The 24,681-nt window shown below is 41.7% G+C and overlaps 1 protein-coding gene across 1 annotated transcript in view; it reads right to left on the bottom strand.

The window, feature by feature from the left end:
* LOC116991332 (probable glucuronokinase 2) overlaps positions 1–24,681 on the bottom strand; it is a 42,590-nt gene that overhangs the window by 7,294 nt on the left and 10,615 nt on the right. Inside the window, exons 9-17 of the mRNA XM_033049870.1 lie at positions 20,843–20,934; positions 16,130–16,235; positions 14,133–14,212; positions 12,813–12,881; positions 11,465–11,525; positions 10,280–10,296; positions 5,165–5,222; positions 2,905–2,997; positions 1,432–1,492 (exon numbers count right to left, since the gene is read on the bottom strand). Coding sequence (XP_032905761.1) covers positions 1,432–1,492; positions 2,905–2,997; positions 5,165–5,222; positions 10,280–10,296; positions 11,465–11,525; positions 12,813–12,881; positions 14,133–14,212; positions 16,130–16,235; positions 20,843–20,934 — 637 coding nt within the window. The remainder of the gene's footprint in view (positions 1–1,431; positions 1,493–2,904; positions 2,998–5,164; positions 5,223–10,279; positions 10,297–11,464; positions 11,526–12,812; positions 12,882–14,132; positions 14,213–16,129; positions 16,236–20,842; positions 20,935–24,681) is intronic.

Raw genomic sequence — 24,681 nt, forward strand, 5'->3', positions numbered from 1 at the left:
ATTGTTCATTAATTGTATCAAGGCGAAAATTCCATATCCCGATATTATCTATTGACAAACAAGGCAGCATAGATCACGGGTGATTTGGCTTAAGGTTGTGAAATAATGGAGGGGCTTGCTTGTGTTCATGTGAAGCAACTATGTGGGTGACTGGGACTGGGATGTGCTGCCAGGGATGGTTGAGGCAGTTATGCCAGTGGCCTTTAAGTCATTTTAAGATAGGCACATGAATATGCAGAGATTGACAGGATATGGATCACATGCAGACAGAGAAGATTAGTTTAACCTGGCATCATGTTCAGTATGGACATTGTGGGGCAAAGGGCCTGTTCCTGTGCTGTACTATGTCCAACATCATGTTCAACTATGTCATTTTAAATCTCCTCATTTTATATTTCCTTTTTTACAACGTTTAATGTTTAATCATATCTTATGATAGGAAACATCATGTAAAATGTTATACTTTGATGAATAATACTGTACTGTACTGTTCTATGAATAGGGTAGGAAAGCCCTGCGGGATTTTTACAACACCCGTTTGTGACCTTTTGTACAAAATTGGAGGATAAAAAGCTCATATCTTCCAGAGGTTCTATACAAAAAGGCTACAGAACGCACCAGCAAATTGTGTGCTGCAACACAGCACTAGTGACCCAGGTTCAATCCTGACTATGGGTGCAGTCTGTACGGAGTTTGTATGTTCTCCCCATTACTGCGTGGGTTTTCTCCAAGTGGTCTGGTTTTCTCACACATTCCGAAGATGTGCAGGTTTGTATGTTAATTGGCATCTGGAATTTACTGCTTGTGTGCAGGATGCAAAACTGGCATAACATAGAACTGTGTATGGGTGATCGTTGGTGGGCGTGGACTCGATGGGTGAAAGGCTTGTTTCTACACTGTATCTGCAAACTAAACTAAATTGGTGGTTTGCAAATAGCACAAATATTCACCCATACACCTTCCTTGCAGAGTGAGATCCAAAGAGCAAGATTAGAAACTGTGAGCAGGGAATGGATGGGAGAATTATAATTATAAAAAGCTGCTTTATGCATGACCTGATTTAGAGGTCAAAAGTATTAGACAGTCAATAATAACCAGTAAGGAATTAAAAACAAATGTTGTTAGCCTGTCATGGTTGCAATGTGGAACTTATTATAAGAGGGAGAGATGGAGACAAATAGCTGGAATTAAATGAAACAGAAACTGGTTACACATTTAAACAAAATGATTGTGAGGGTCAATTGATGCAGTGAGAGGAATATGGTCAGAGCTAGTTCCAGCAGAGCATATCAGCAGCAGACCTAGTGCTATAAATATTTCATAAAATGGAAAACACTTCCACTGCCTAATATAATTTTTAATCAAAGTTCATCGGAAGTGCAGCCTAAATATAGGGTTTTATCACTTCTCAACTGCAAGTAAAACTCTTACCATAGCCCTGCTTCTCCATGAGTTCCTTACTGAAATCCATGTAAACCAGCCCCTCATAAACCTAAAATATATAAAAGAAATTGAGCCACCAAGTCAGAAATAATGCTAAACAATGCATTGAATCCATTATTGTGTCAGCGTAGCTTAAACAGATTACTCTGAAACACGGTGGCCATTATTAACAGATAAATGAATGGATTTGCACAGTGCAAAATCAGCAATTGAAAGAGATGAGAAATTCTTACACTTACTTTATTTATAACCAATTACTTGTTTTCCTGGTAGTGTTAGTTGAGGTAAGGAGGACACTGACATTGAATGATTGGGCAGTAATTATTTGTCATGAACATTATTTGTCCTGATTTTTGGGAACAGATCATTGTGGGCAGTTTTCCATATAATTAGGTAGATGTCAATGCTGTAACTATACCGTAACGCATTGCCCACTGGCGTCGTTGATTCAGAAGCACAAGTCTTCAGTGCTGCAACAATTTGCTGTTTGTTCCCATAACCATTGCTGTATTCAGTGTTCTCTCAGCCATTTCTTGATATCAATTGGAATTAATTGAATTGGTTGAAGAGTACCTTTTGTGATGGTGGCAATCTCAGAAGGGAACCTAGATGGACCATCTATTTAGCACTTCTAGGTGACAGTGTTTACAAATGTTTGCTTTATCTCCAATGTCTTTGACAATAGGGATGTTCTTGGAGACTGTCTTCCTGCTAATTTCCCACCACCATTCACAAACAGACGTGGTAAGAGAGCAGTTTTCAGGGATCTGTTGTTGTAGGATTACTGTTTAGCCTGCAGGTTTTACATCTTCACCATTTAGATATTTCACTATTATGTGTGCCTGGTTCACATCGACCATGCCTTCTGCGCCCTTTCATTGAGCCAGAGCTCATTGTATTGGAGGAGTAAGGAATACACCAAACTACAATGTTACAGATTCTGGTTATGCTGAAAGTTCACTGCACCATAAAAATGCTTAGCTTTGAGCACCAAGATCTGTTCTGCTCTATCTTTTTCAATGCAAATGTATTGCCACACAATAGAATGGAGTGCCGTTAGTATTAAGATGGGTCAATGCATCGTATGCATAAATTAAAAAACAAATTACACATCAATTCTAAATAGTGAAAAGAAACTGCAAAAAAAGAGAGAGCAAAGCACAATTAGAAAGTAAGTCCATTGTAGTGCAAGAGGTGGTCCATGTGTTATGTTGCCGAGGTAGGATTAGGGTTGCTCAGATCTATTCAGGAACTGACCTATATCTCCATGGGTGCTAAACAGCAATCCTACTCTATCAGCCACTCAGCTGCAGGCCCATCCAGGCTTCAGGATGCCTTGTGCTCATTTCATGATCTTCTGCTTAAGGGTTAAGCAGTACTAAGCAATTTAAAATGATACTTCTTCCATTGCTAAAATGGAATTAATTTGATCCCAATGCATATTTGAAATTTGAACTTTACCTGGACCACTCGATCTTGGAGTCCAGCTGTAATAATGAGTTCTTCAGACTCTACATTCAGAATAAAGTTTGCTCTAAGTGGCTTTGGCAAATCCTGTCAAAAGAAACTTGAAATTGGTCTCAAAGATTGATGGAATTTATATCATCATTTTACTAAGGCAAAAAAGAGGTGAATTAGTTGCACAGCTGTTAGTAATGTCGTCATTTTATGAAGGGATAGTGTGGCACAGCAGGTTAATCCCCAAGATTAAAATCCAAACCAGATCAGATAGATAAATTACAAAGTACCATTGTGCCCTTACTGTTTAGATACATACTCAGATAGTAGTTGATCACTGGAGTCATGTAAAAAACAGTAAACATATCATCTGCCACGCTTTGTCCTGTCTTTCCTTTCTCCCAACTTTCTTTGCCCCAATCTACAATCAATCTGAAGAAAGTTCTCAACTCAAAAAATCACCTATCCGTGTTCTCCAGAGATGCTGCCAGGCCCGCTGAGTTACTCCAGCACTTTGTGTCATTTTTTTTGTTAACCAGCATCTGCAGTTCATTGTTTCAAAAGTTTTATCATTCATGCTTTCAACACACCAGGAAATACTCATCAATGGAAAAGATTCCTCAGTCATTACTCAATGCAAGGTCACAGTGGCCAAGGCCTCATACATTTGCACATGATGGTCAGTCTCTCAATCCTGAACATGAATTTAACTAGATCATGATAGATGTGCATCTTGACAGATCTGGAAGACCAGATCTAGAAAATAAAAGTTGATCATGACTGAATTTTGAAATGTTCAGCTAATCCAGAAAGGAATCCATCCCTTAAATCAGAAGGCTAAAAAATTGACAAGAGGAAAAGGACATAAACTTAATCTAACAGTCGGTGGTAGACATAAAATGCTGGAGAAACTCAGCAAGTGAGGCAGCATCTATGGAGAGAAGGAATTGACGACGTTTCAGGTAAGACCTTCTTCAGACTGATGTCAGGGGAGGGGGCGAGACAAAGAAAGAATGTAGGTGGAGACAGTAAGACTAGTGGGAGAACTGGAAGGGGGATGGGATGGAGAGAGAAAGAAAGGGCTACCTTAAATTAGAAAAGTCAATGTTCATACCGCTGTGGTGTAAACTACCCAAGCGAAATATGAGATGCTGTTCCTCCAATTTGCGCTGGGACTCACTCTGACAATAGAGGAGGCCCAGGACAGAAAGGTCAGATTGGGAATAGGAGGGGGAGTTGATGTACTGGGCCACCGGGAGATCAGCTTGGTTAAGACGGACTAAGTGGAGGTGTTCAGCGAAATAATTGCCGAGCCTGCGCTTGGTCTCACCGATGTAGAGAAGCTGGAACAGCGAATACAGTAGATGAGGTTGGAGAAGGTGCAAGTGAACCTCTGCCTCACCTGCAAAGACTGTTTGGGTCCTTGGATGAAGTTGAGGGAGGAGGTAAAGGGATAGGTGTTGTATATCCTGCGGTTGAAGGGGAAAGTACCTGTGGAGGGGGTGGTTTGGGTGGGAATGGACGAGTTGACCAGAGAGTTACGGAGGGAACGGTCTCTGCAGAAAGCAGAAATGGGTGGAGATGGGAAGATGTGGCCAGTAGTGGGATCCCTTTGGAGGTGGCAAAAATGTTGGAGGATTATGTGCTGTTCACTTGCACCTCCTCCAACCTCATCTACTGCATCCGCTGTTCCAGGTGTCAACTTTTCTACATCGGCGAGACCAAGCGCAGGCTCGGCGATCGTTTCGCTGAACACCTCCGCTCAGTCCGCTAACCAAGCTGATATCCCGGTGGCCCAGCACTTCAACTCCCCCTCCCATTCCCAATCTGACATTTCTGTCCTGGGCCTCCTCCATTGTCAGAGTGAGGCCCAGTGCAAATTGGAGGAACAGCACCTCATATTTCGCTTGGGTAGTTTACACCACAGCGGTATGAACATTGACTACTCTAACTTCAGGTAGCCCTTTCTTTATCTCCCCATCCCCTCACCCTTCCCAGTTCTCCCACTAGTCTTACTGTCTTCATCTACATTCTTTCTTTGTCCCACCCCCTCCCCTGACATCCGTCTGAAGAAGGGTCTCGACCTGAAATCTCGTAAATTCCTTCTCTCCATAGATGCTGTCTCACCCGCTGAGTTTCTCCAGCATTTTGTGTCTACCTTTGATTTTACCAGCATCTGCAGTTCTTTCTTAATCTAACAGTCCTTCCATTCATCTTCTCTAACACTATTGAAACAAATTAAATAAGCCAGCATATAACTCACATCATCAATTAAATCATAGAACTTCATCAAGCACTTAAGTGTGGCTGAAACAATGGCACTGTAAAAATTAAAAAAAACTTTGAGAACAGAATACATGAAATTCAGAATATCACATCTAAAAATATGTTAATAAGTTCAAGCACCCAGAAGGATAAAAAAAAAGGTGGTCACATAGGAATGGCATCACTTATAAATCCCACCCCACCCAAAGATCTACACTGCCCTGACACAGAAATACAGTATGTCACCATTCCTTTATTGAAGTAATTCATAAACACACTTTTTGAAAAAACATTGCTGGAAAGAGTGCAGAGAAGATTTACAATGATGTTGCCAGGACTTCGGGGACTGAGCTATATAGAGAGAGTTTGGGCAGGCTAGGACTTTATTCCTTGGAGAGTAGGTGGCTGAGGGATGATCTTATAGAGGTATATGAAATCATGAGGGGACTATATAGGGTGAATGCAGAGCCTTTTACCCAGGATAGGGGAATCAAAAACAAGAGGATATATTTAAGGAGAGCGGCAAGATTTAATAGAAACCCGAGGGGCAATTTTTTCACTTGGAGAATGATGGGTATATGGAATGAGCTGCTAGGGGAGATAGTTGAGCCAGATAATATAACAGCATTTAAAAGACACTTGGACAGATACATGCATAGGAAAGGTTTAGAAGGATATGGGCCAAATGCAAGCAAATGGGACCAGCTTATTTTAGACATTTTGGTTGGCATGGATGAGATGGGCCGTAAGTTCTGATTCTATACTCATCGAGTTAAACAGCGTGGAAACAGGCCCTTCGGTCCAACTTGCCCACTTGACCAATATGCCCCATCGACACCAGACCCACCTTCCGGCGTTGGCCTATAACCCTCTCAACCTATCCTATCCATATACCTGTCAAAATGTCTCTTAAACATTAAGATAGTGCCTGCCTCAACTAGCTCCTCCAGCAGCTCGTTCCATATATCCATCACCTTTGTTTAAAAAGTTACCCCTCAGGTTCCTATTAAATCTTTTCCCCTCCACTTTAAACTTATGTCGTCTGGTTCTAGATTCCCCTACCCTGGGCAAAAGACTGTTCATTTACCTGATCTCATGATTTTTTACACCTCTAGAAGATCACTCCTCATCCACCTGGGTTCCAAGGAATAAAGTCGTAGGCTGCTCAACGTCTCCCGAAAGCTCAGGCCCTTGAGTCCTGGTAACATCCTCGTAAATCTTCCCTGCACCCTTTCCAGCATCTTTCTTATAACATGGTGACTAAAACTGAATGCATTACTCTAAATGTGGTATCACCAATGTCTTATACAACTGTAACATAATCTCCCAATTTCTACACTTAGTACTCTGACTGGTGAAGGGCAATGTGCTAAAGACCTTTTGACCACCCCATCTACCGGTGGCACCACTTTCAAGGAAATCTATACCTGCACTCCTAGATCCTTCTGCTTACTCCATGTCCTGTGTACGTCCTGCCTTTGTAGGACTTCCCAAAATGCAACACCTTGGTTTTCTCTGTATTAAATTGCATCAACCATTCATTGCCCAACCGATCAATATCCTGCTGCAATTTTTGACAACTCCCTTAACTGTACAATACTACCCACTTTAGTGTCATCTGCAAATTTGCTAATCATGCCTTGTACGTTCTCATCCAAAATATTGACATCAATGCCAAACAGCAATGGGCCCAGCATCGAATGCTGACGCATAGCACTAGACACATGCCTCCAGTCCGTAAAGCAATCTTCCACTATCACCCTCTGCTTCCATCCATGAAGCCAATTTTCTATCCAGTCAGCTATCTCTCCTGGGATCCCATGCGATCTAACCTTCCAGTGCAGCCTACCATGCGGAACCTCGTTGAATGCCTTCAGGGCCTGTCCCACTTGGTGATTTTTTTGGCGACTGCCGGCATAATTGACTGATGTATCAGGTCACCAAAAGAATTTGCAGTGTGATGACGTATGACGCGCAGTGTTTTTTCAAGTGTCGCAACATTTTTTTTGTCGCTGCTGGATTTTGAAATGTTCAAAATCTTTTGGCGACACTGATATGACACTGGCAGTCGCCGAACAAAAATCAGCAAGTGGGACAGGCCCTTTACTGAAATTCATATATACAATGTCTACAGCTCTGCCCTCATCAACCTTTTTGGTCACATCTTCAAAAAACAGATTTGTGAGATACGATCTCCCACATCGATACTGTGCTGACTATCCCTAATCGGCTCTTGTCCATCTAAATGCATGTATATCTTATCCCTCAAAATACTTTCAGACCACAGATGTTAGACTCACTGGCCTGTAGTTACCAAGTTTTTCCCTGCAACCCTTCTTAAATAGAAGCCCAGCAGTTGCCATCCTCCAGTCATCTAGCACCCTACCTCTATTTAATGATGACTCATAAATTCCAGCCAAGGCACCTGCAATTTCCTCTCTAGCTTTTCAATGTCTCCTTGGATATATCTAATCAGGCCCGGGAGATTTGTCTACTTTCGTGACTTGGCTTGGCTTGCCTTCAATACCTTGCCCTCAATGCCTTGAAGGGCGTCAGGACATTCAGCACTTTCTCGACCACAATACCGACTTCCCTCAAGAAACTTCCATCAGCTGGCCCAAGTTCCTGGGTCCTCATGTTTTTCTCCGCAGTAAAAACAGAGGAGAAATACTAATTGAGGACCTTGCCCATCTACTGTGGCTTCAGCACTGTATGATTCTATGGCTCTATTGAAAAACTTGAGCAAAGACATGATGTACAATGTAGGAGGTAGCCAGGATTAGAAAGGGTGGGGTGAGAAAATGGAAAAAAAATTTAAAATATATATTTCTGCCAGCTGCAATTAGTGCATTGAGAGAGACATTACGATTGTAAAGATCCAAATAAAACGAGTTTCTTCTGAATAAACAAGAGCAAATTGTCAGCATAATTGTTTACATACAATCTCCAATGTGGTCAATTTCTGAGAATTTCTGAGATCCAAGCTTATAATTGTCCTGATTTTGATTAATGCTGACAGTGTTACAGGGAATGCATTTATGACTTCTCCGGCTTTGCAGCCATTTTATGAACAGAACGACTGGAATAAAAATAGCAAAAGTTGACATGGAAGCGAGAGAAGCCCATGTTATAAATTCAGAGAATCACAGACAAAACTGATTTTGGTTTAATATCGTCACGTATATTGATATTGGTGCTGTAGATTGGTAATTTCCGACTAGCCAATTGTAGTGCTTGTTAGTAGTTGTTCTGCCTAATATGCGCTTTATATTAACAAGAGCTTGCCTACGCCATGCAATATGAGTAGCTGCTAGGAATGTAATGTCCAGCAGATTGATACTGGAATTCCGTGTCCCTCGCCATCTTCCAGTCCCGCCTCAAGACCCATCTCTTCACCTCTGCCTATCCTTAGCCCCACGTCCCCGTCCCTTTTCATCTGTGCATTAATTGCCTCATACTGTGTTTTGTATTGAATTCTGTCTTTGTGTACTAGTCATGTCTCTACTATTTATTTCATTCTCCTTACATGTTTTTCCTCTACATGCTCAATTTTTGTAAGGTGTCCTTGCGACTCTTGAAAGGCGCCCATAAATAAAATGTATTATTATTATTATTATACTGTAAGTAGATTTAATAAATATGTGTTGTATCTTGATATGTGTTTGACTCAACTCATTACAATGCCTTACTGCTTCAGCCATAAAGGCTCACCACAGTCAGCTGCTGCTCATTTGATTTATATTAAGATCAACAAAAGACTTCTTTAGTATATTTTCCCTTACTGCATAGACTGCAGTTTATGTTAGAGACAGCCACAACAGACTTTTCAATATGAAGTGTAAAATCACAAACCATTATTTCAAAACATGTATCTCTTGAGAAATAATCTCCCGACCTGAAACATCATTTATCCATGTTACTCCAGCACTTTGTATAATTTTTCCACGTCTTGGATATTAAAACAATTTTATATATAATTGGTCGCATGTGGTCTGTCTGAACCTTTCAAAGTCTCCCACTGTGAGAAATGCAGACAAAATGTTCAATGCACAAAGATATAAATTTGAGTTTCAGTGAGGGAATAAATCTAGCTTTTTTAACAACTGGACCAGTTGCTAATTGTAATTGCCTCAAATGAGTAAATGAATTGATGAAGGGTCTTCAATCTGAAAAGTTAGCATTGCTTCCTATCAACATTTGATGCTTGACCTGCTGAGTGCTTCCAGCATTTTCTACTTTTAATTGAAGTTATTAGCTTTGCCAATTCCCTCCATTTTGCCAAGTTTTCTCCCTTTCCTATGCCGTCTCATGCTTTAAGAAAAAATAAACAAGCGAGGGTTCTTCTTTGGATCTTTGAGCAGATGCATTAAACATTTGTTTTAGGTTATGAGGATGTTTAACAGATTAGAAACTGATAAAAGTTTCTATTTTACAGGGAGTCTAATACAAAGTATAAATAGATGATTAAAAAAATACAGGAAAGAATTCAGAGCAATGTACTTGCTCATGAATTAGAGTGTGGAATGCGTGGCTTATCATTTCGTGGGAAACACTAATGAATGAGCACTTTGTTGACCTTTATACAAATCAAATGAACTGTAATTGATAGAGCGAAGCACATTTTTAACTAACCAGTAAATCTTTCCTGCAGTCCACTGTGGCCTTCATTTTAACAAAAGGCTCTGTCACCTTCTCAACAGAGGTAGGCTGTCAATGTGTGTTTTAATGGAAGCTGAATAAGTACATAAAGGAGAATAGCTTTGTGGAAAAAGTTCTATTATTGTGTGCTACATTCCGTGTAATTTTGTGAATCTGTAATGATATTCTAAAAATGTTAAATATAGGAATGAGAATGATGAGTGCAGAGAAGTGAAGGGGGTTATGCGATCATTAATCTTATTATTTTATGGCATGCAGTGCATTAATACCATAATAACAAATTTACTATTGTACTTTAGTTTCATTTCTGCAGTATTGCAGTGAGAGGATCTGATGAGTACAGTCCATCTGCGAATATGCTAGGAGAAATCTATTCACATTTAAGGATTTTTATGATCTATAGGAATGTTCATTTTAGTGAATATATGATCCAAAAGATTTTATTAACACTGACCTGCTTCCAGCAAGGCCCTGTAGAAAAGACATAAGAGAAATGAGATGACATGCATCCAAACTGCACTAAAGAAAATCCTCTCAGAATCCACAACCATCGTCTACAATTACCTTTACCGCTCCAATTCCTTCATAGACAAGACAGCTTCCACTTACTAAGCACAATGAATTACTCTCAATAGCATGTAGAGAAACATAATCAAATAAATAGATGCTGAGCCAAAATACTAAATATTAGCAAGGGTAATGGAAAGCATGCCACGGAATTGGATCTTGAGAAGAGAGCAGCAAAATATTTGGTAGTTAATTCCAAACCCAGGAGCCAGGCTATAGACATGGCCAATCATATGTAAAAACCTGAATGTATAAAAGGCAGACGAGAAAAATGTTGTTAGGCATTTTAGAGTGGGAGGAGGCAACAATAGGGATGGATGAGGCAACAACAAAAAATTGAACACAGCAAATAGCATAATACATTAAAAGTCATTGTCTGGACTGACATTGGGCAAATCAGAGTTAGCAATGTCATACAGCTATTTGTGACAGAGAAGGTATAAGTTCAAGGGTTTTGACTGTTTAAGAACAAGCCAGATAGTGAATGGAATTGGTGCCAACTAGATGGAAGGTGGTAGAGGTTGAAGACATAACTGACATAGGATAGATGAGCTGGTTTCCAAGAGATCAGCAGCACTTGTTCTGTACTCTTGGTCTGGCAGTTCAATGATAGTTCACCCCCCCAATGTTGCTAAGTATACTTCCTTCTGTAAAGAGCCCAAAATAGAAAATAAAATGGCGTCATAGTGAGAAAGGGGTTGGAAACCTTATAATTACCCTGCATAAAGAAGAGGGAAATCCTATTCCAATTGTGCTAAGGTAGGGAAGAATGTCAAGGATCGATAAGGAATGCAACTTGAGTGAACAATGAAGTCTAACAGAAACAGTTCCATTCCAAGCTACTTATTAGTATGCAGGATTTTATAAGCACAGAAACAGGCAATTCATGCCATCTGGAGCCCTTCAGCACATCTTTTCATTCAGTTGCACGTCTGCACTTACTGACAAACGTAATTCTCCTGACACAATGCAGCACCAGTTTCAACTCCTCCTGCTCTTAGTAATTGCTTGAAATGTTATCCACTTCAAAACAAAAGCCAGCATCTACAAATTTGCTCATAGATGTACCTACCACTTGCCGTGGTATATTAGTGTCATATTTCAAAGTGAAATTCCGTTTGGCCAAAGCAATTCTGAAAAATATATACATGAAATTAATTAAACTACAAGGAAAACAAATTGAGACATGAATCGGTAGAATTTCATTTTCCTTCCAACAAACCACAATTAGACGTAAAGAAGGCACGGTTTACACCCTACACTGCCTCAGGACATTATGATCTTTTTTAATTAGCCAAGTATATATTTTTTATTAGCCTAGTATGTTTTGCAACTTATGAGGAACTTCATTTGCCATACAGTCATCATACTAATAAAAAGCAACGGAACACACAAAAAACATTTTAACATGAACATCCATCACAGTGACTCCTCCGCATTCCTCACTGTGATGGAAGACGAAAAAAATTCCAATCTCTCAATAGACAATAAACAATAGATGCAGGAGTAGGCCATTCAATGTGATCATGGCTGATCATCCACAATCAGTACCCTGTTCCTCCTTTGTTCTCCCTTCTTTGTCCTCCAGCGGTCGGGGGCCTGTAACTTTCCGTTGACGGGACGATCTTACTCACGGTGCCGGCAGCTGGCCTTCCTCGTCAGGGCAATCAAGCTCCTGCATCAGGGAGGAATCTCAGCTCCCCCCTCGCTGGGCGATCTACCCTGGGTCGGGGCTAGTCAAATGTCGTGCGGCTTTTGGAGTTTCCCGACGGCCTCAACCCGAGACAGCGAGCTCTCGATGGTGAAATCCGCAGACTGCGGTTGGAGCAAGGGATCGGCTTCGAATGGCAAGTCAACGTACCCTCAGTGGGGCTCAAAGTCAGTCCCGAGCAAGGCCTCCAGCTCCACGATGTTAGGCCGCAGAGAGACCGGAGATACGATCCGGAAAACAATCGCATCTCCGCCAAGGTAAAAGATTGAAAACAAGTTTTCCCCTCCCCCCTCCCCCACATAAAACAAACCAGAGAACATTAACACAAACTTTTAAAACACACTAAAAATAACAATAAAAAGAGCCGAAAAGGACAGACAGACTGTTGGTGAGGCTGCCATCGAAGCACCACTCGGTGGTAACATCATACAGGGATTTACTGTGAACAAAGTGATTTATTGCTAGTTACGTGCCTTTGAAGCATGGGTACTGTAAAAATCATGAGGACTAATATGGCTACTGCAAAATCCATGTAAATATTGGCCAGGCCACAGGGGAGCAACTACTACTCTATTTCAAATCAGTGGTTGACGGATTGTTTATGACACACTGGCAGGGCAAACAGAGTCTCTGGTTAACCTCAATATCAGAATATACATCGCTTGATGATCTATTTGATCTATGAAACAAATTATAAAGCTCTCCTTACCCTTGTTCAGAGCAGTACTGATAAAACTTTTTACACGTTGCTTGCAGTAACCTCAAACCACCCAAATAGCTGTGAAAATAAACTTTAGTTAAGCACTTCCTTTTTATTGCCCCCACAGATATTGTATCCAGGGCCGGATTTAGATGAAGAGAGGCCCTAAGCTGTTCCACTTGTGAGGCCCCCTCCGCGTTGGTTTTCAGCACTGGTGGCGAGGCAGCGACCCGACAGCCATGGCGGCCAAATCTCCCAAATTTCAAAGCGAGGGAGAAAGTGCCCAGCACCGACCAGTTGCTGTTGCAGTGCGCATGCGCAGGGCGGCCGATGATGTGCTGGCCGTGGTTGTGCGCATGTGCAGGGGGGAGGACGTACAGGCCGCAGCAATGCGCATGTGCAAGGCGGCCTGACGTGCCGGCGGATGAGGAGCGAGTGGAGCCCGGCGGCCCGGAGATGGATAGCGGGGGGAGATGGAGAGAGAGACATAGAGAGGGGGGCCCGCACAGAGTTGAACGGTAGGTGTCCTGCCTTGGCCGGAGGCCCCCCTAGACATCGAGGCCCTAAGCTTAAGCTTGTCTAGCTTATAGGTAAATCCGGCCCTGATTGTATCTTCCCCCCACCCCCTCACCCCCAAGCTTTACGGTTAGGGTTCTCAAAAGAAGAATCATGCACATATTTCCATTGAAGAATGCTGTAGTTTTTAGGCTTCTTATTATAACATCACATCCCAACCAAGAAGAAAATGATTGGGTAATTTATCCCATTAACTGTCTAGAAGCCACAATCCATGTGTGACTGGGATTGACAGAAACATTTTGTATTATGTAACTACCCACAACACTACCTTATGCTGGATAAATAATCCTAGTTTTATTGGCAAACTTTATTGTAGTTTCACTCAGGAAATCTGTTGACTGCAGTATTGCGATTCACTAAATAAAAGGATGTTTGCTGTAGACAGTTGCCTGTCATATTTCTAAGTGTGCATAGTGATAAACTAGTACTCAGTGATACATCAGTCTAATAACAAACTGCACAGAACAAGGTCTTTGTGTCAGCTCTATGAAATGTCCTGAGTCTGTTTCCTTTCCCTCCAAAAATCCTGCATTTCCCCCCTTTAATTCAATTCCCTTTCAGAAACTAATTCCTCCACCAGCAGATCTCCACAAATTTGTGAATAATAAAGCCTCCAATTGTCTCTCCCATTCTCCAACCCCACCAAAAAGAATACATCTTCATGCTGAAATAGAAATGTTACTTTGCAAACTGCTGCTTTCTAAAAGTGAAACAATGATTCAAATTGAAATGAATGTTTGAGATACAAACCCTTCCTTTCGACTGATCCCATGCAAATCCTGCAAGCTTCCAAATACTGTCGGGTCATTGAGAGGATGGGGTACCAGTACCTGAATTCAGAAACAGAAAAAGAATCACAAGCACGTTTTGTTTCAAATGCTCAATTTGTTTTTGCCCTCAAAAGACTGCACACATATCATTTACTCAACCTTCTGTTCCTAATGAGTGATGTCATTTAATGCCACTATGGTTTTCTATGGACAGTCAATCTGCTGGTTCCTAACAAATACATTTCTTCCTGTTAGTTCCTTTATTTCCTTTCAGGAGGGTGACCTGATTGTGGAAGCAGTAATAACTGAACCTCGCCCTCTTTTTATCCACCAAGTAAACATTTACAGACTCATGCAATCCAGTTCTGAAAAAATGTGCATGTATAAACACAGCTGTAATTTCTATATGATGAAACCAAAATGTATAAAAATGGCCTTTCATAAAATCTGACAACGTGCACTTTAACCACATGTGATTTTTTCTATTACAAATCTCAAATTGTGGAGTACAGAGGCAAATAAATAAATGATGGATCTTTGTCCCAAACATTATGGAGGGCACTGTATATTGCAAGGTCATATTTGCAAAGTGAGGCTGAGTTGTAGACATAATGGATAACATTGCAGAAAAGTGATATTCACTTTACAAATTACAGAAATTTGCAGATAATTAAGTCATTAATTTCTGGCGGGAATCAGATTAAACTTAAAAACACTCCTTATACTTAAAAACAAAACACGCAATTTGCGTCCGCATTGTATTTTACCTCCATATCTATTTTTTTGTTTTCGGTGCATGCCTGAATGCACTATAGGGTGATTTCACTAAAGGTCACTGGAGCGTAGATCCGCACCCACGTGACCGAAAATTTTAACTGGAGTACATGCGTCACTTCCGGTACATGTTAGTGAATGGGAAAACACGCACTTTCACACCCGTTAAAAACATCGAAAACGGCACGTTTTTGAGCTGCAATTTACTGTGCCAGTCGGGGTGACCGTGAGGCACAGCTACCTAAATTTACAGTCCAAAAAAAAGATAGAAACTAAGGTAAATTCAAGAGGGAGCTGAAGGTGTAAAAACAGCGGAAGTTGTTAGCGGACATTTGCCGTGGAGATTTAAAGATCGAAAATATCGGGAATTATTGCGTTTGCTCGCTGCATTTCATCAAAAGTAAGGCATTATTGACTTTTTATCTTTATTCATTTGTTATATGAAAAGTATTAAAAGTTAAAAACCCGTCAGTAAAATTGCAAAATCGCCCATGGTTCTCAGGTGGGTTTTAACATGCAAAATGAAAATGCTTCTGAAGCTCCATTTACCATTTAAATAATCGTAAACTATCAATGCGTTTTGGAAGCAAGCTAAGGAATGGGATAATTGTCAGCTGTTAGTTGGACAAAAGCAGGACATTTTATTATTTGCCAAAATATATTTCTCAATGTTTCTTGTTTAAAGCCTGCACAATCACCCAAACTACTTATTTATTTATTTATTTATCATCTAATAACAGACAAGCCTGCAGCATGGAATGATGTCGACAATCCTGATTGGGCACCCACTGTGAGCAGGATAGACAATGTGCACAAGAACGCCATCAACTTGCAGAGCTATAGATGCTTGAGCTGCAACCAAATCTGCTTTAATACTCTCTTCTTGTTGCACGTGCATGGCGTTTGAGGCAGCAGAAATCTGCAGCAGGGTGATGCCATCCGGTTCGACATCCGTAGGTGCCCGCCCTAAAAAGGACACATGCTCCGGGTTGGCGCCAAGCCGCGGTGCTGCTGTCTCCGTTTGTTGTCGTTCGCCAAAATGAGGACAGTTGACAGGGCTCACCACGGGGAGATCGACAACATGAGCCCTCTGAGCAAATTAAAACAGTTATTTCCCTTAAAGCATTTGATAAAACCTGTATGTAAATACTGTATGTATTCTACACCAAGTTCTCTGCTCAAGCATGCATGAGTTTCACTTACAACTTTTTTGCTTTCATGTATCGTTACATCAGCCCAGAAGTTAGATATTGTCATCGCAATAGTCTTTCCATTAAAGCCGTCTGATGGATTTCCCATAATCCCTGCCCTAAAGACAAATCAATGTCAGTGCAATGATTCATTACAAGGCCAGTACTTGTTCAAACAGATCTGGAACATGAAGAGACATCTTCTGTGTAAACAGTGGATATTTTGTGGTTTTAATTCTCAACATTTAGATACAAAACAAGATTAGAGTGGAGAGGTACAGACATGCATACAACTAAAGAAATGTATCATAAATTAATGCTGAATGGAAAACAACTGAAAGGGCATATGCAGATAACAGCATGGTCATGATATCATTTGTATCTTCTACTCTGTAATCTTCCTTTACATTTATCAGCCTCAGTGATGTAATGTTATTTGGAGATATTAGAGATTGCAAATGCAATAATCTGAACCAAAAACAAACTGCTGGAGGAAGTCAGTGGGTCAAGCAGCATCTGAATAAGCAAAACATTTGTTGAAATTTCAGATCAGGACCCTGCATCATGACTGCCTCCCCTTCAGAATCAATTATTCATTGTCAATTTAAAAGAAAACTTTGCAAGAGTGGTACATTTAAAATAACTTTAAATGACTGATCTATTTTCCCCTCTCATTCATCTAAATTCCAGTGAATACAAGCCCAGTCGACCCATTCCTCTTCACCGTGGCTATCTCTCTCTCTCAACTCTCAGTCCTAATGCTTGGTGTTGACCCGAAATGTCAGCCATTCCTTCCCACTCACAGGTATTGCTCAATGGAGTTCTTCTAACGGATTGTTTGTTGCTCCAGATTCCAGTAACAGCCGTCTCTTGTATCTCATTATAACATGCCTTGTCCATATTGTAAACTAGTCAGCTGCCAGTTTATGCTACCAAATTAAAAGCTCAAAAGAATCATCCAATTCCTCAGCAGCTGTGTGAATCTCAGACATCTGCTCTGCTGAAATAGCCAGCCTGTTCCAGAAGGTCGGCAAGCTGTGGGCATACAGAGAGCCAGTTCCTATTTTCCATTCCATCCCCTTTCCACACTGACCTTTCTGCCAGGGGCCTCCTCCATTGCCACAGTAAGGCCACATGCCAACTGAAGGAACAGCGCCTCATATTCCGCATTGGTAGCTACAACCTAACAGTATGAATATTGAAGTCTCCAACTGTCTGACACATTCCCCCACCCCACCCCCCCCCCCTTTTGTTCTTTTTCCCTCCCCTCCTCTCATCTCTGTCCCCCACATTTTGTCTTTTCATCTCTAGCCTATCAATGCCCCTACCCTATCTGTATCCACCGATCACTAACCAGGCTTTCTCCTGCCCCTCGTCTGTTCCATCTTTCTCCCCAAAGGATCCCGACCCAAAACAACACCTATCTATTATCTCAAGAGATCTGCCTGATCCGCTGTTCCAGCTCTTTATGTCTTTTCTAGCTATCTTTGAATGGAACAGTGTGGGAAGGAACTACAGATGCTGGTTTAAACCAAATATAAACACAAAATGCTGGAGTAACTCAATGTGACAGGCTGCATCTCGGGAGAGAAGGAGAGGTGAGGTTTGGGTCGAGACCCTTCTTCAGACTCGGAACAGTAATGTAGCACCCTCTGGTGTCAGGCAAGGAGATAGCCTTGTGCCAGAACTCTACAACACCTTGTGTAGGAAAGAACTGCAGATGCTGGTTTAAATTGAAGGTAGACACAAAATGCTGGAGTAACTCAGCGGGACAGGCAGCATCTCTGGAGAGAAGGAACGGGTGACGTTTTGGGTTGAGACCCTTCGAAGAGTCTGAAGAAGGATCTCGACCCGAAATGTTACCCGTTCCTTCGCTCTAGAGATGCTGCCTGCCCCGCTGAGTTACTCCAGCATTTTGTGTCTACCCTCTCCAACACCTTGTTTGTTGCTATGCTTCATGAACACATAAAACTGCTGCACCAAGCATGCCCCACACCATGACGGTCAGAGCATTATGATGAAACACCTCTTTGCCTATACTTCAATATAATTAGAATGAAAAATAAAGAATGAAGACATACATTCTTTAATGTAGCACTTTTTTTTTAACATAACACCATATAATCAGAAACCGGACTCCACTAACAATCAAATTGCGATCAGATGTGGATTTGGTTCTAGATCCTCTGTGCATAGGATTATCATATGAAACGTTGTTCAACATTGATTTGGGACGATCAGCCATTATCACAATGAATGGCGGTGCTGGCTTGAAGGGCCGAATGGCATCCTCCTGCATCTATTTTCTATGTTTCTATGTGCAGCTGTGAATGGTAGAGTCCATGGAGAAACACACCTTCAAAAGACAGGCGAGGTGTGCTTCCTCATAATAAATGACCAGCCTGATCAAGTTCTGTGGCTGTGTTGCCAGCACATGGATCCTACTAACAAGAGGTCCCCTTAAATTTTTTATCATTTCTATTTCTTATCATTCAAACACCCACCCTTCACTACTAATGTCCTTCAAGACCCTGGCCATGTAACCACAGCTCAACCACATTTCCAATTTCCAAACCCTTTCGCTCATTGTAACCAACTTCTCCCACATCCCCAAACTGGCCCCTCCACTCCACCCTCTGCCTGCATCAATTGCATCTCATTGCAAGCCTCACTTGTTGTGGAGCAAGTGGTGGTAAGTCATTTATGTGTGATTGCTGCAGAAGCCCACTCTTCAGATGTTTTGCAAAATAAAATGAAGGTGCACAGGATCCACACACCAAATGCATATTTCCATCTCAACCACTGCCATGCCCTTTGAACCATGGGAAATTTTAAGTGGATTTGAGATGGAAGATAATTCATACTAAATGTCTCATTTGTTAAATATTTGGAAATGGATATCCTGCTAATCCACTCAAATCACACAGATAGGCAATAAAACATTAGACTTTCCATTCTAGGACATCGGAAATATCCTCTTTCTTTAGTAAATATGCCCCCCCCCCCCCCTCTCTGGATCCATCACCCACATCTCCTCTATGTCCCTTAGTTCTGCTTTAGCTCCATTTCCCCCTAGATGGAACAAGGATAGAGTTGCCGTCGTCTTTACCTTTTACCCTACATGCCCTCACTCCAACCCATTGTCTCTGACATTTCCGTCACCTTCACTGTGATCCCACCGCCAATCACATCTTCCCTTCCCCTCCCCTTTCCACAGAAACTGCTTGATCCTCAACTATATGGTTCACATCCTGTCCCACCCAAACCACCACATCCTCAGGTATTTTCTCCCTGCAACTGCACGAGATGTAACACCTAGTGGTGTGCAACAGGTTTCAGTGCTGGGCCCATTGCTGTTTGTCATCTCTATCGCTGATTTGGACATACGTACAATAGACAATAGGTGCAGGAGTAGGCTATTCGGCCCTTCGAGCCAGCACCACCATTCAATGTGACCATTGCTGATCATCCACAATCAGTACCCCGTTCCTGCCTTCTCCCCATATTCCCTGACTCTGCTATCTTTAAGAGCCCTATCTAGCTTTCTCTTGAAAGTATCCAGAGGATAGGCCTCCACTGAGGCAGAGAATTCCCCAGATTCACAACTCTCTGTGTGATAAAGTGTTTCCCCATCTCCGTTCTAAATGGCTTACTCCTTATTCTTAAACTGTGGCCCCTGGTTCTGGACTCCCCCAACATCGGGAACATATTTCCTGACTCTAGCGTGTCCAAACCCTTAATAATCTTATATGTTTCAATAAGATTCCCTCTCATCCTTCTAAATTCCAGAGTGTACAAGCCCAGCTGCTCCATTCTCTCAACATATGACAGTCCCGCCATCCCGGCAATTAACCTTGTAAACCTACACTGCACTCCCTCAATAGTAAGAATGTCCTTCCTCAAATTTGGAAACCAAAACTGCACACAATACTCCAGGTGTGGTCTCACTAGGGCCCTGTAGGGGTGGATGATTGCAACCTTCACGTGGTCCTCCCTGTTTCGACAAATGCAATCAACCCAGTGTGCACAGTCAAATAAGATCAAATAGAACAAGTTGTCCTACAACTTTAGGCTGTGCACGTCATACGCAAGAAGAAGGGCCCTGTACAACTGCAGAAGGACCTCTTTGCTCCTATACTCAACTATACTTGAGAAAAACATGTCATGATTAGCAAATTTACAGATGATACAAAAGTGTGTGGTATTGTTGATTATGAAGATGATTGTCAAAAATTGCTGCAGGATCTTGATCGGTTGGGCAGATGGGCTGAAGAATGGTTGATGGAATTTAATACAGAGAAATCTGAGGTGTTACATTTTGGGAAGACAGAACCTACACAGTGAATGGGAGGGCTCTGGGGAGTGTTGTGAAGCGGAGGGATTTAGGAGAGCAGGTACATCATTCGTTGAAAGTGGCATCATAAGTAGATAGGGTGGTCAAAAAGGCTTTTGGCACGTTGGTCTTCACCTTTCTTCCCCTCCCTACTACAATCAGTCTGAAGAAGCTTCATGATCAGAACATCGCCTACCCATGTTCTCCAGAGATACTGATCCACTGAATCACCCCAGCACTCTTTTTGTAAACCAGCATCTGCAGTTCCTTGTGTAAACAGTTGGACATCTCACACTTGATTAACAAACTAATTGCAACATTTCAGGCTTCATTGCATCTGCATTAAAACTTAAATGCAACAGAGTTGTGTGAGCAACACAAAATGCATGGTACCTTGCGTAGGAACGGCAGGTCATTTGTTTGACAGCCACGCCATGTTGTTTGGAGGAGTAAAGTGCCAACCACTTCTTATATTCAGAAAGACCCTGAAACAAACAAGCTGTTAGCAACAAAAGCAAATGCAACAGAATGCTAAATAATAAGTAAAACCACCGTGTACAACATGACAGCAAAGATTCCCCCGTTTTCACTTCCATGGGATAATTTTGATTTAAGTTGAAGCTGGATAATCATAGGATAGGGTGGCACAATGGCAGAAAAAACTGGGATAACTTAGAACAAGTGTGAATGAGTGATCGATGGTCGGCGTGGACTTGGTTGGCCAAAGGGTCTTTTCTATGCTGTATCTCTGAACCACACTAAACTAAGTATAGAGGAAGTACACATTTAAACACAATTAATCCAGAGTTGTGAATCTGTGGAATTCTCTGCCACAGAAGGCAGTGGAGGCCAATTTACTGGATGTATTCATGGGAGAGTTAGACATAGCTCTTAGAGCTAACGCAATCAAGGGATATGGGGAGAAAGCAGTAACAGGGTACTGATTTTGGATGATCAGCCATGATCACATTGAATGGCGATGCTGGCTCGAAGGGCCGAATGACCTACACCCCCACATATTTGTTATGTTTCTATCCAATGTTGGACATGTGCAGCAGCGCCAGCACCATCTGTGGAGAGCCAACAGAGTTAATGCTTCCCTTCAGTAGTTACTTTGATGGAAAGTAATTGACCTGACACGTTTGTTCTATTTCTTTCTCTGTTGGCTCTGTCTGACCTGCTGGGCATTTCCAACATGTTTCAAATTTCTAGCATCTGATGTAACAGATTAGATGGACAGAGCCAGTTAGTGTGATAGTGTTTACTTCAGAGTTATTTCTCAACTTTTCCCACAATGTATGATTTCATTCACCCCATGATGCCCCTCAGAGCAATTCCATCAATGCCATTTCTCCATTGTTTATTAATGTCACAAGTACCAAGGTACAAGCTTTATTTTGCATGCTATCTAAACAGGAAATATACCATACATAAATAGTTTAATCAGTTTAAAATCATTATAATAGAGAAAAGGGGAAGATACACAGAATATAGTAGTCAGCAATATATTTAATTGTATTATATGTATGACTGCTGCAATTTCGTTCAGACTTCGGTCTGAATGACAATAAAGGTCTGTCTGTCTGTCTGTCTGTCTGTCTGTCTGTCTGTCTGTCTGTCTGTCTATCTATCTATCTATCTATCTATCTATCTATCTATCGCATATCAGTTCCAGATAAAGTCCTAGTCCTCAGGTGATTCGGACAGTACCCTCGCTTATGGAAGGACCATTCAGAGCCTGATAACAGAGAGGAAGAAGTTGTTCCCGAGTCTGGTGTTGCGCACAATGTTGAGCTACCCAAACCAAGCTGTGATGCAACCTGACAATACGGTTTCTATGGTGCACCTGCAGAACTTTGAATCCAAATTTCCCTTGTTTCTTCAGGAAGGAGAGGAATTGGTGTGTGTTCATGGCTGTAGATCAATGTGGTTGGTTCACGACAGATTATTGGTAATATTAATGCCAAGGGACTTGAAGCTCCTTGACATTACTTTCCTGTGACACATTCTCTTTCACATGCCCACCAACTGGCTCCTTCAACTCCTGCTTGATTCTCCTACTCCTACCAACCACTTGCACAAGAGGAAATTTACAGGAATCAGTTAAGGGCCTGTCCCACTGTACGAGGTAATTCTCCCGAGTTTCCCCTGATTCGAACTCGGAGAATTACGGTAATAGCCGTTCGTTGGCACTCGAGGCTCTCGTGGACATTTTTCACATTGCTGAAAAAACTTCACGAGTTACCGCGTTTCCCGAGTACCTGCCGTTAGCGTTACGAGCCGCTACGAGACATCCACGAGCTCCGACATAGCCACTACGTACTTACCACGAGTTTGATCTTTTTTAAACTCGGGAGAGCTCTTGAATTACCTCGTACAGTGGGACAGGCCCTTTAACCTACCAGCAATTATTTGGGATATGGGAAGAAATACACTAAGCTTCTATGGGAAACGCATGCAATTAGATGGAGAATGTGCAAACTCCACTCAGATAGGATTGAATGTGATTTGCCGCAGTTATGGAGCAGCAGCTCTACCTGCTACACCACTGTTATATGGAAAATAAATGTGAACATAGTCCAGTCGCAGAAACTAATGTTTAGTCAATTTGATTACAAAGTAACCCTCTTGACTTACACTCCAACCACCGACCCAAACATACATTCCTTGCACCATTATGGCACGATGGATATATTCTTCACTATCTACAAACTACAGTAGGTTTATTCATCTGGGACACTCAAACATCATGTCCCAAACATGCAACCTTAACGGAGAATGGCTTTGTGGAACAGAAGTACCACGCATATGTTCACAGCTAAGACACACCATCCTGACTTGGACATATATCACCACTCAATCATCATCTAAATCCTGAAACACCCTCCCCAAAAGTAATCATAGGAGTACTTTCACTGGAAGGACTGCAATGGTTCAAGAAGATGGCTCATAATCTTCTCAAGATAAATTAGAGGTGCTAATAAATGCTGGCCTCTGTGAAAGCTAGATCCCAAATAAATATATATAAACTTTAAAGAAATATTTAAACATGTCTCTGGATGAATGATTGAGAATTCTAGCTGCCACTCCCCTACATTGTGTCTTCCTCCTCCACATCAGGGAAAACCAACAGGCCTCCTATGGAGGTGAATTTAGCAAACTTTAAGGAATCTCGCTCTCAAGAAAATCGGGGAGCAAGACATATTTAGAACCTTACATTGGAATATGCTAAACATGCGCAGGGTTCAATGTGTTTACAATCAACACTTGGATGAGCATGTCTCTGACTGCAGAACATTTTGTTGTTGTTCCGAAAGAACTTGGTAACAAAAGGCAACTGTTTCAAATCTCTGCCTCAGACTTGCACACCAAGAATTGTCATAAATCTAGGGCAGCAACAGTTTAGCATAATATACTGATGTGTACTGGATAAGACAAAATTGTAAGACATAGAAAATAGGTGCAGGAGTAGGCCATTCGGCCCTTCGAGCCTGCACCGCCATTCGATATGATCATGGCTGATTATCCAACTCAGTATTCCATCCCTGCCTTCTCTCCATACCCCCTGATCCCTTTAGCCACAAGGGCCACATCTAACTCCCTCTTAAATATAGCTTATTTAACATCTAACATCTAGACAACTGACATCTAACATCTGACAACATTTAACATCTAGCTACGTGGATATTAGGTCGGCTGGCTAAAATATATTTCAAGGAGCCAAGAATTGATTGAAACAGATTGAATCCTCACCAACATCCATCTCCAGTTCGCATCTATTCCCTACACACTAGGTGCAAGTTACCGAAGCCAATTAACCTACAAACCATTACGTATTTTTGGGATGTGGGAGAAAACCAGAGCACCCAGAGGAAACCCATATGGTCACAGAGAGAATGTGCAAACTCCACACAGACAGCGGCCAAGGTCAGGATTGAACTCGGGTCTATGCACTGTGAGGCAGCAGCTCTACCACTGCGCCGCCCTGAAGCTTTCAAGAAAAACTTTCAAAACGGTAAATAATGGCAGAGAGCTTCAGGGAGCAAACTCCAACATGTAGGTATCTAGGCTGTTGAAAGCACAACTGGCAATTTAAGGCAAAGGAATTCAAAGATAGAGTTTTCATTTGGATGTTGAGCTCAAGGTGATTACAGAGATGAAAAGGAGATTAGATGATTAAAAAAAGATTTTTCAAATGCAGGGATTACTAATGTATAGGATTATTCAGTCCT

Source organism: Amblyraja radiata, chromosome 33 (genome assembly GCF_010909765.2).
Source record: "Amblyraja radiata isolate CabotCenter1 chromosome 33, sAmbRad1.1.pri, whole genome shotgun sequence".
NCBI classification, from domain to species: Eukaryota; Metazoa; Chordata; class Chondrichthyes; order Rajiformes; family Rajidae; genus Amblyraja; species Amblyraja radiata.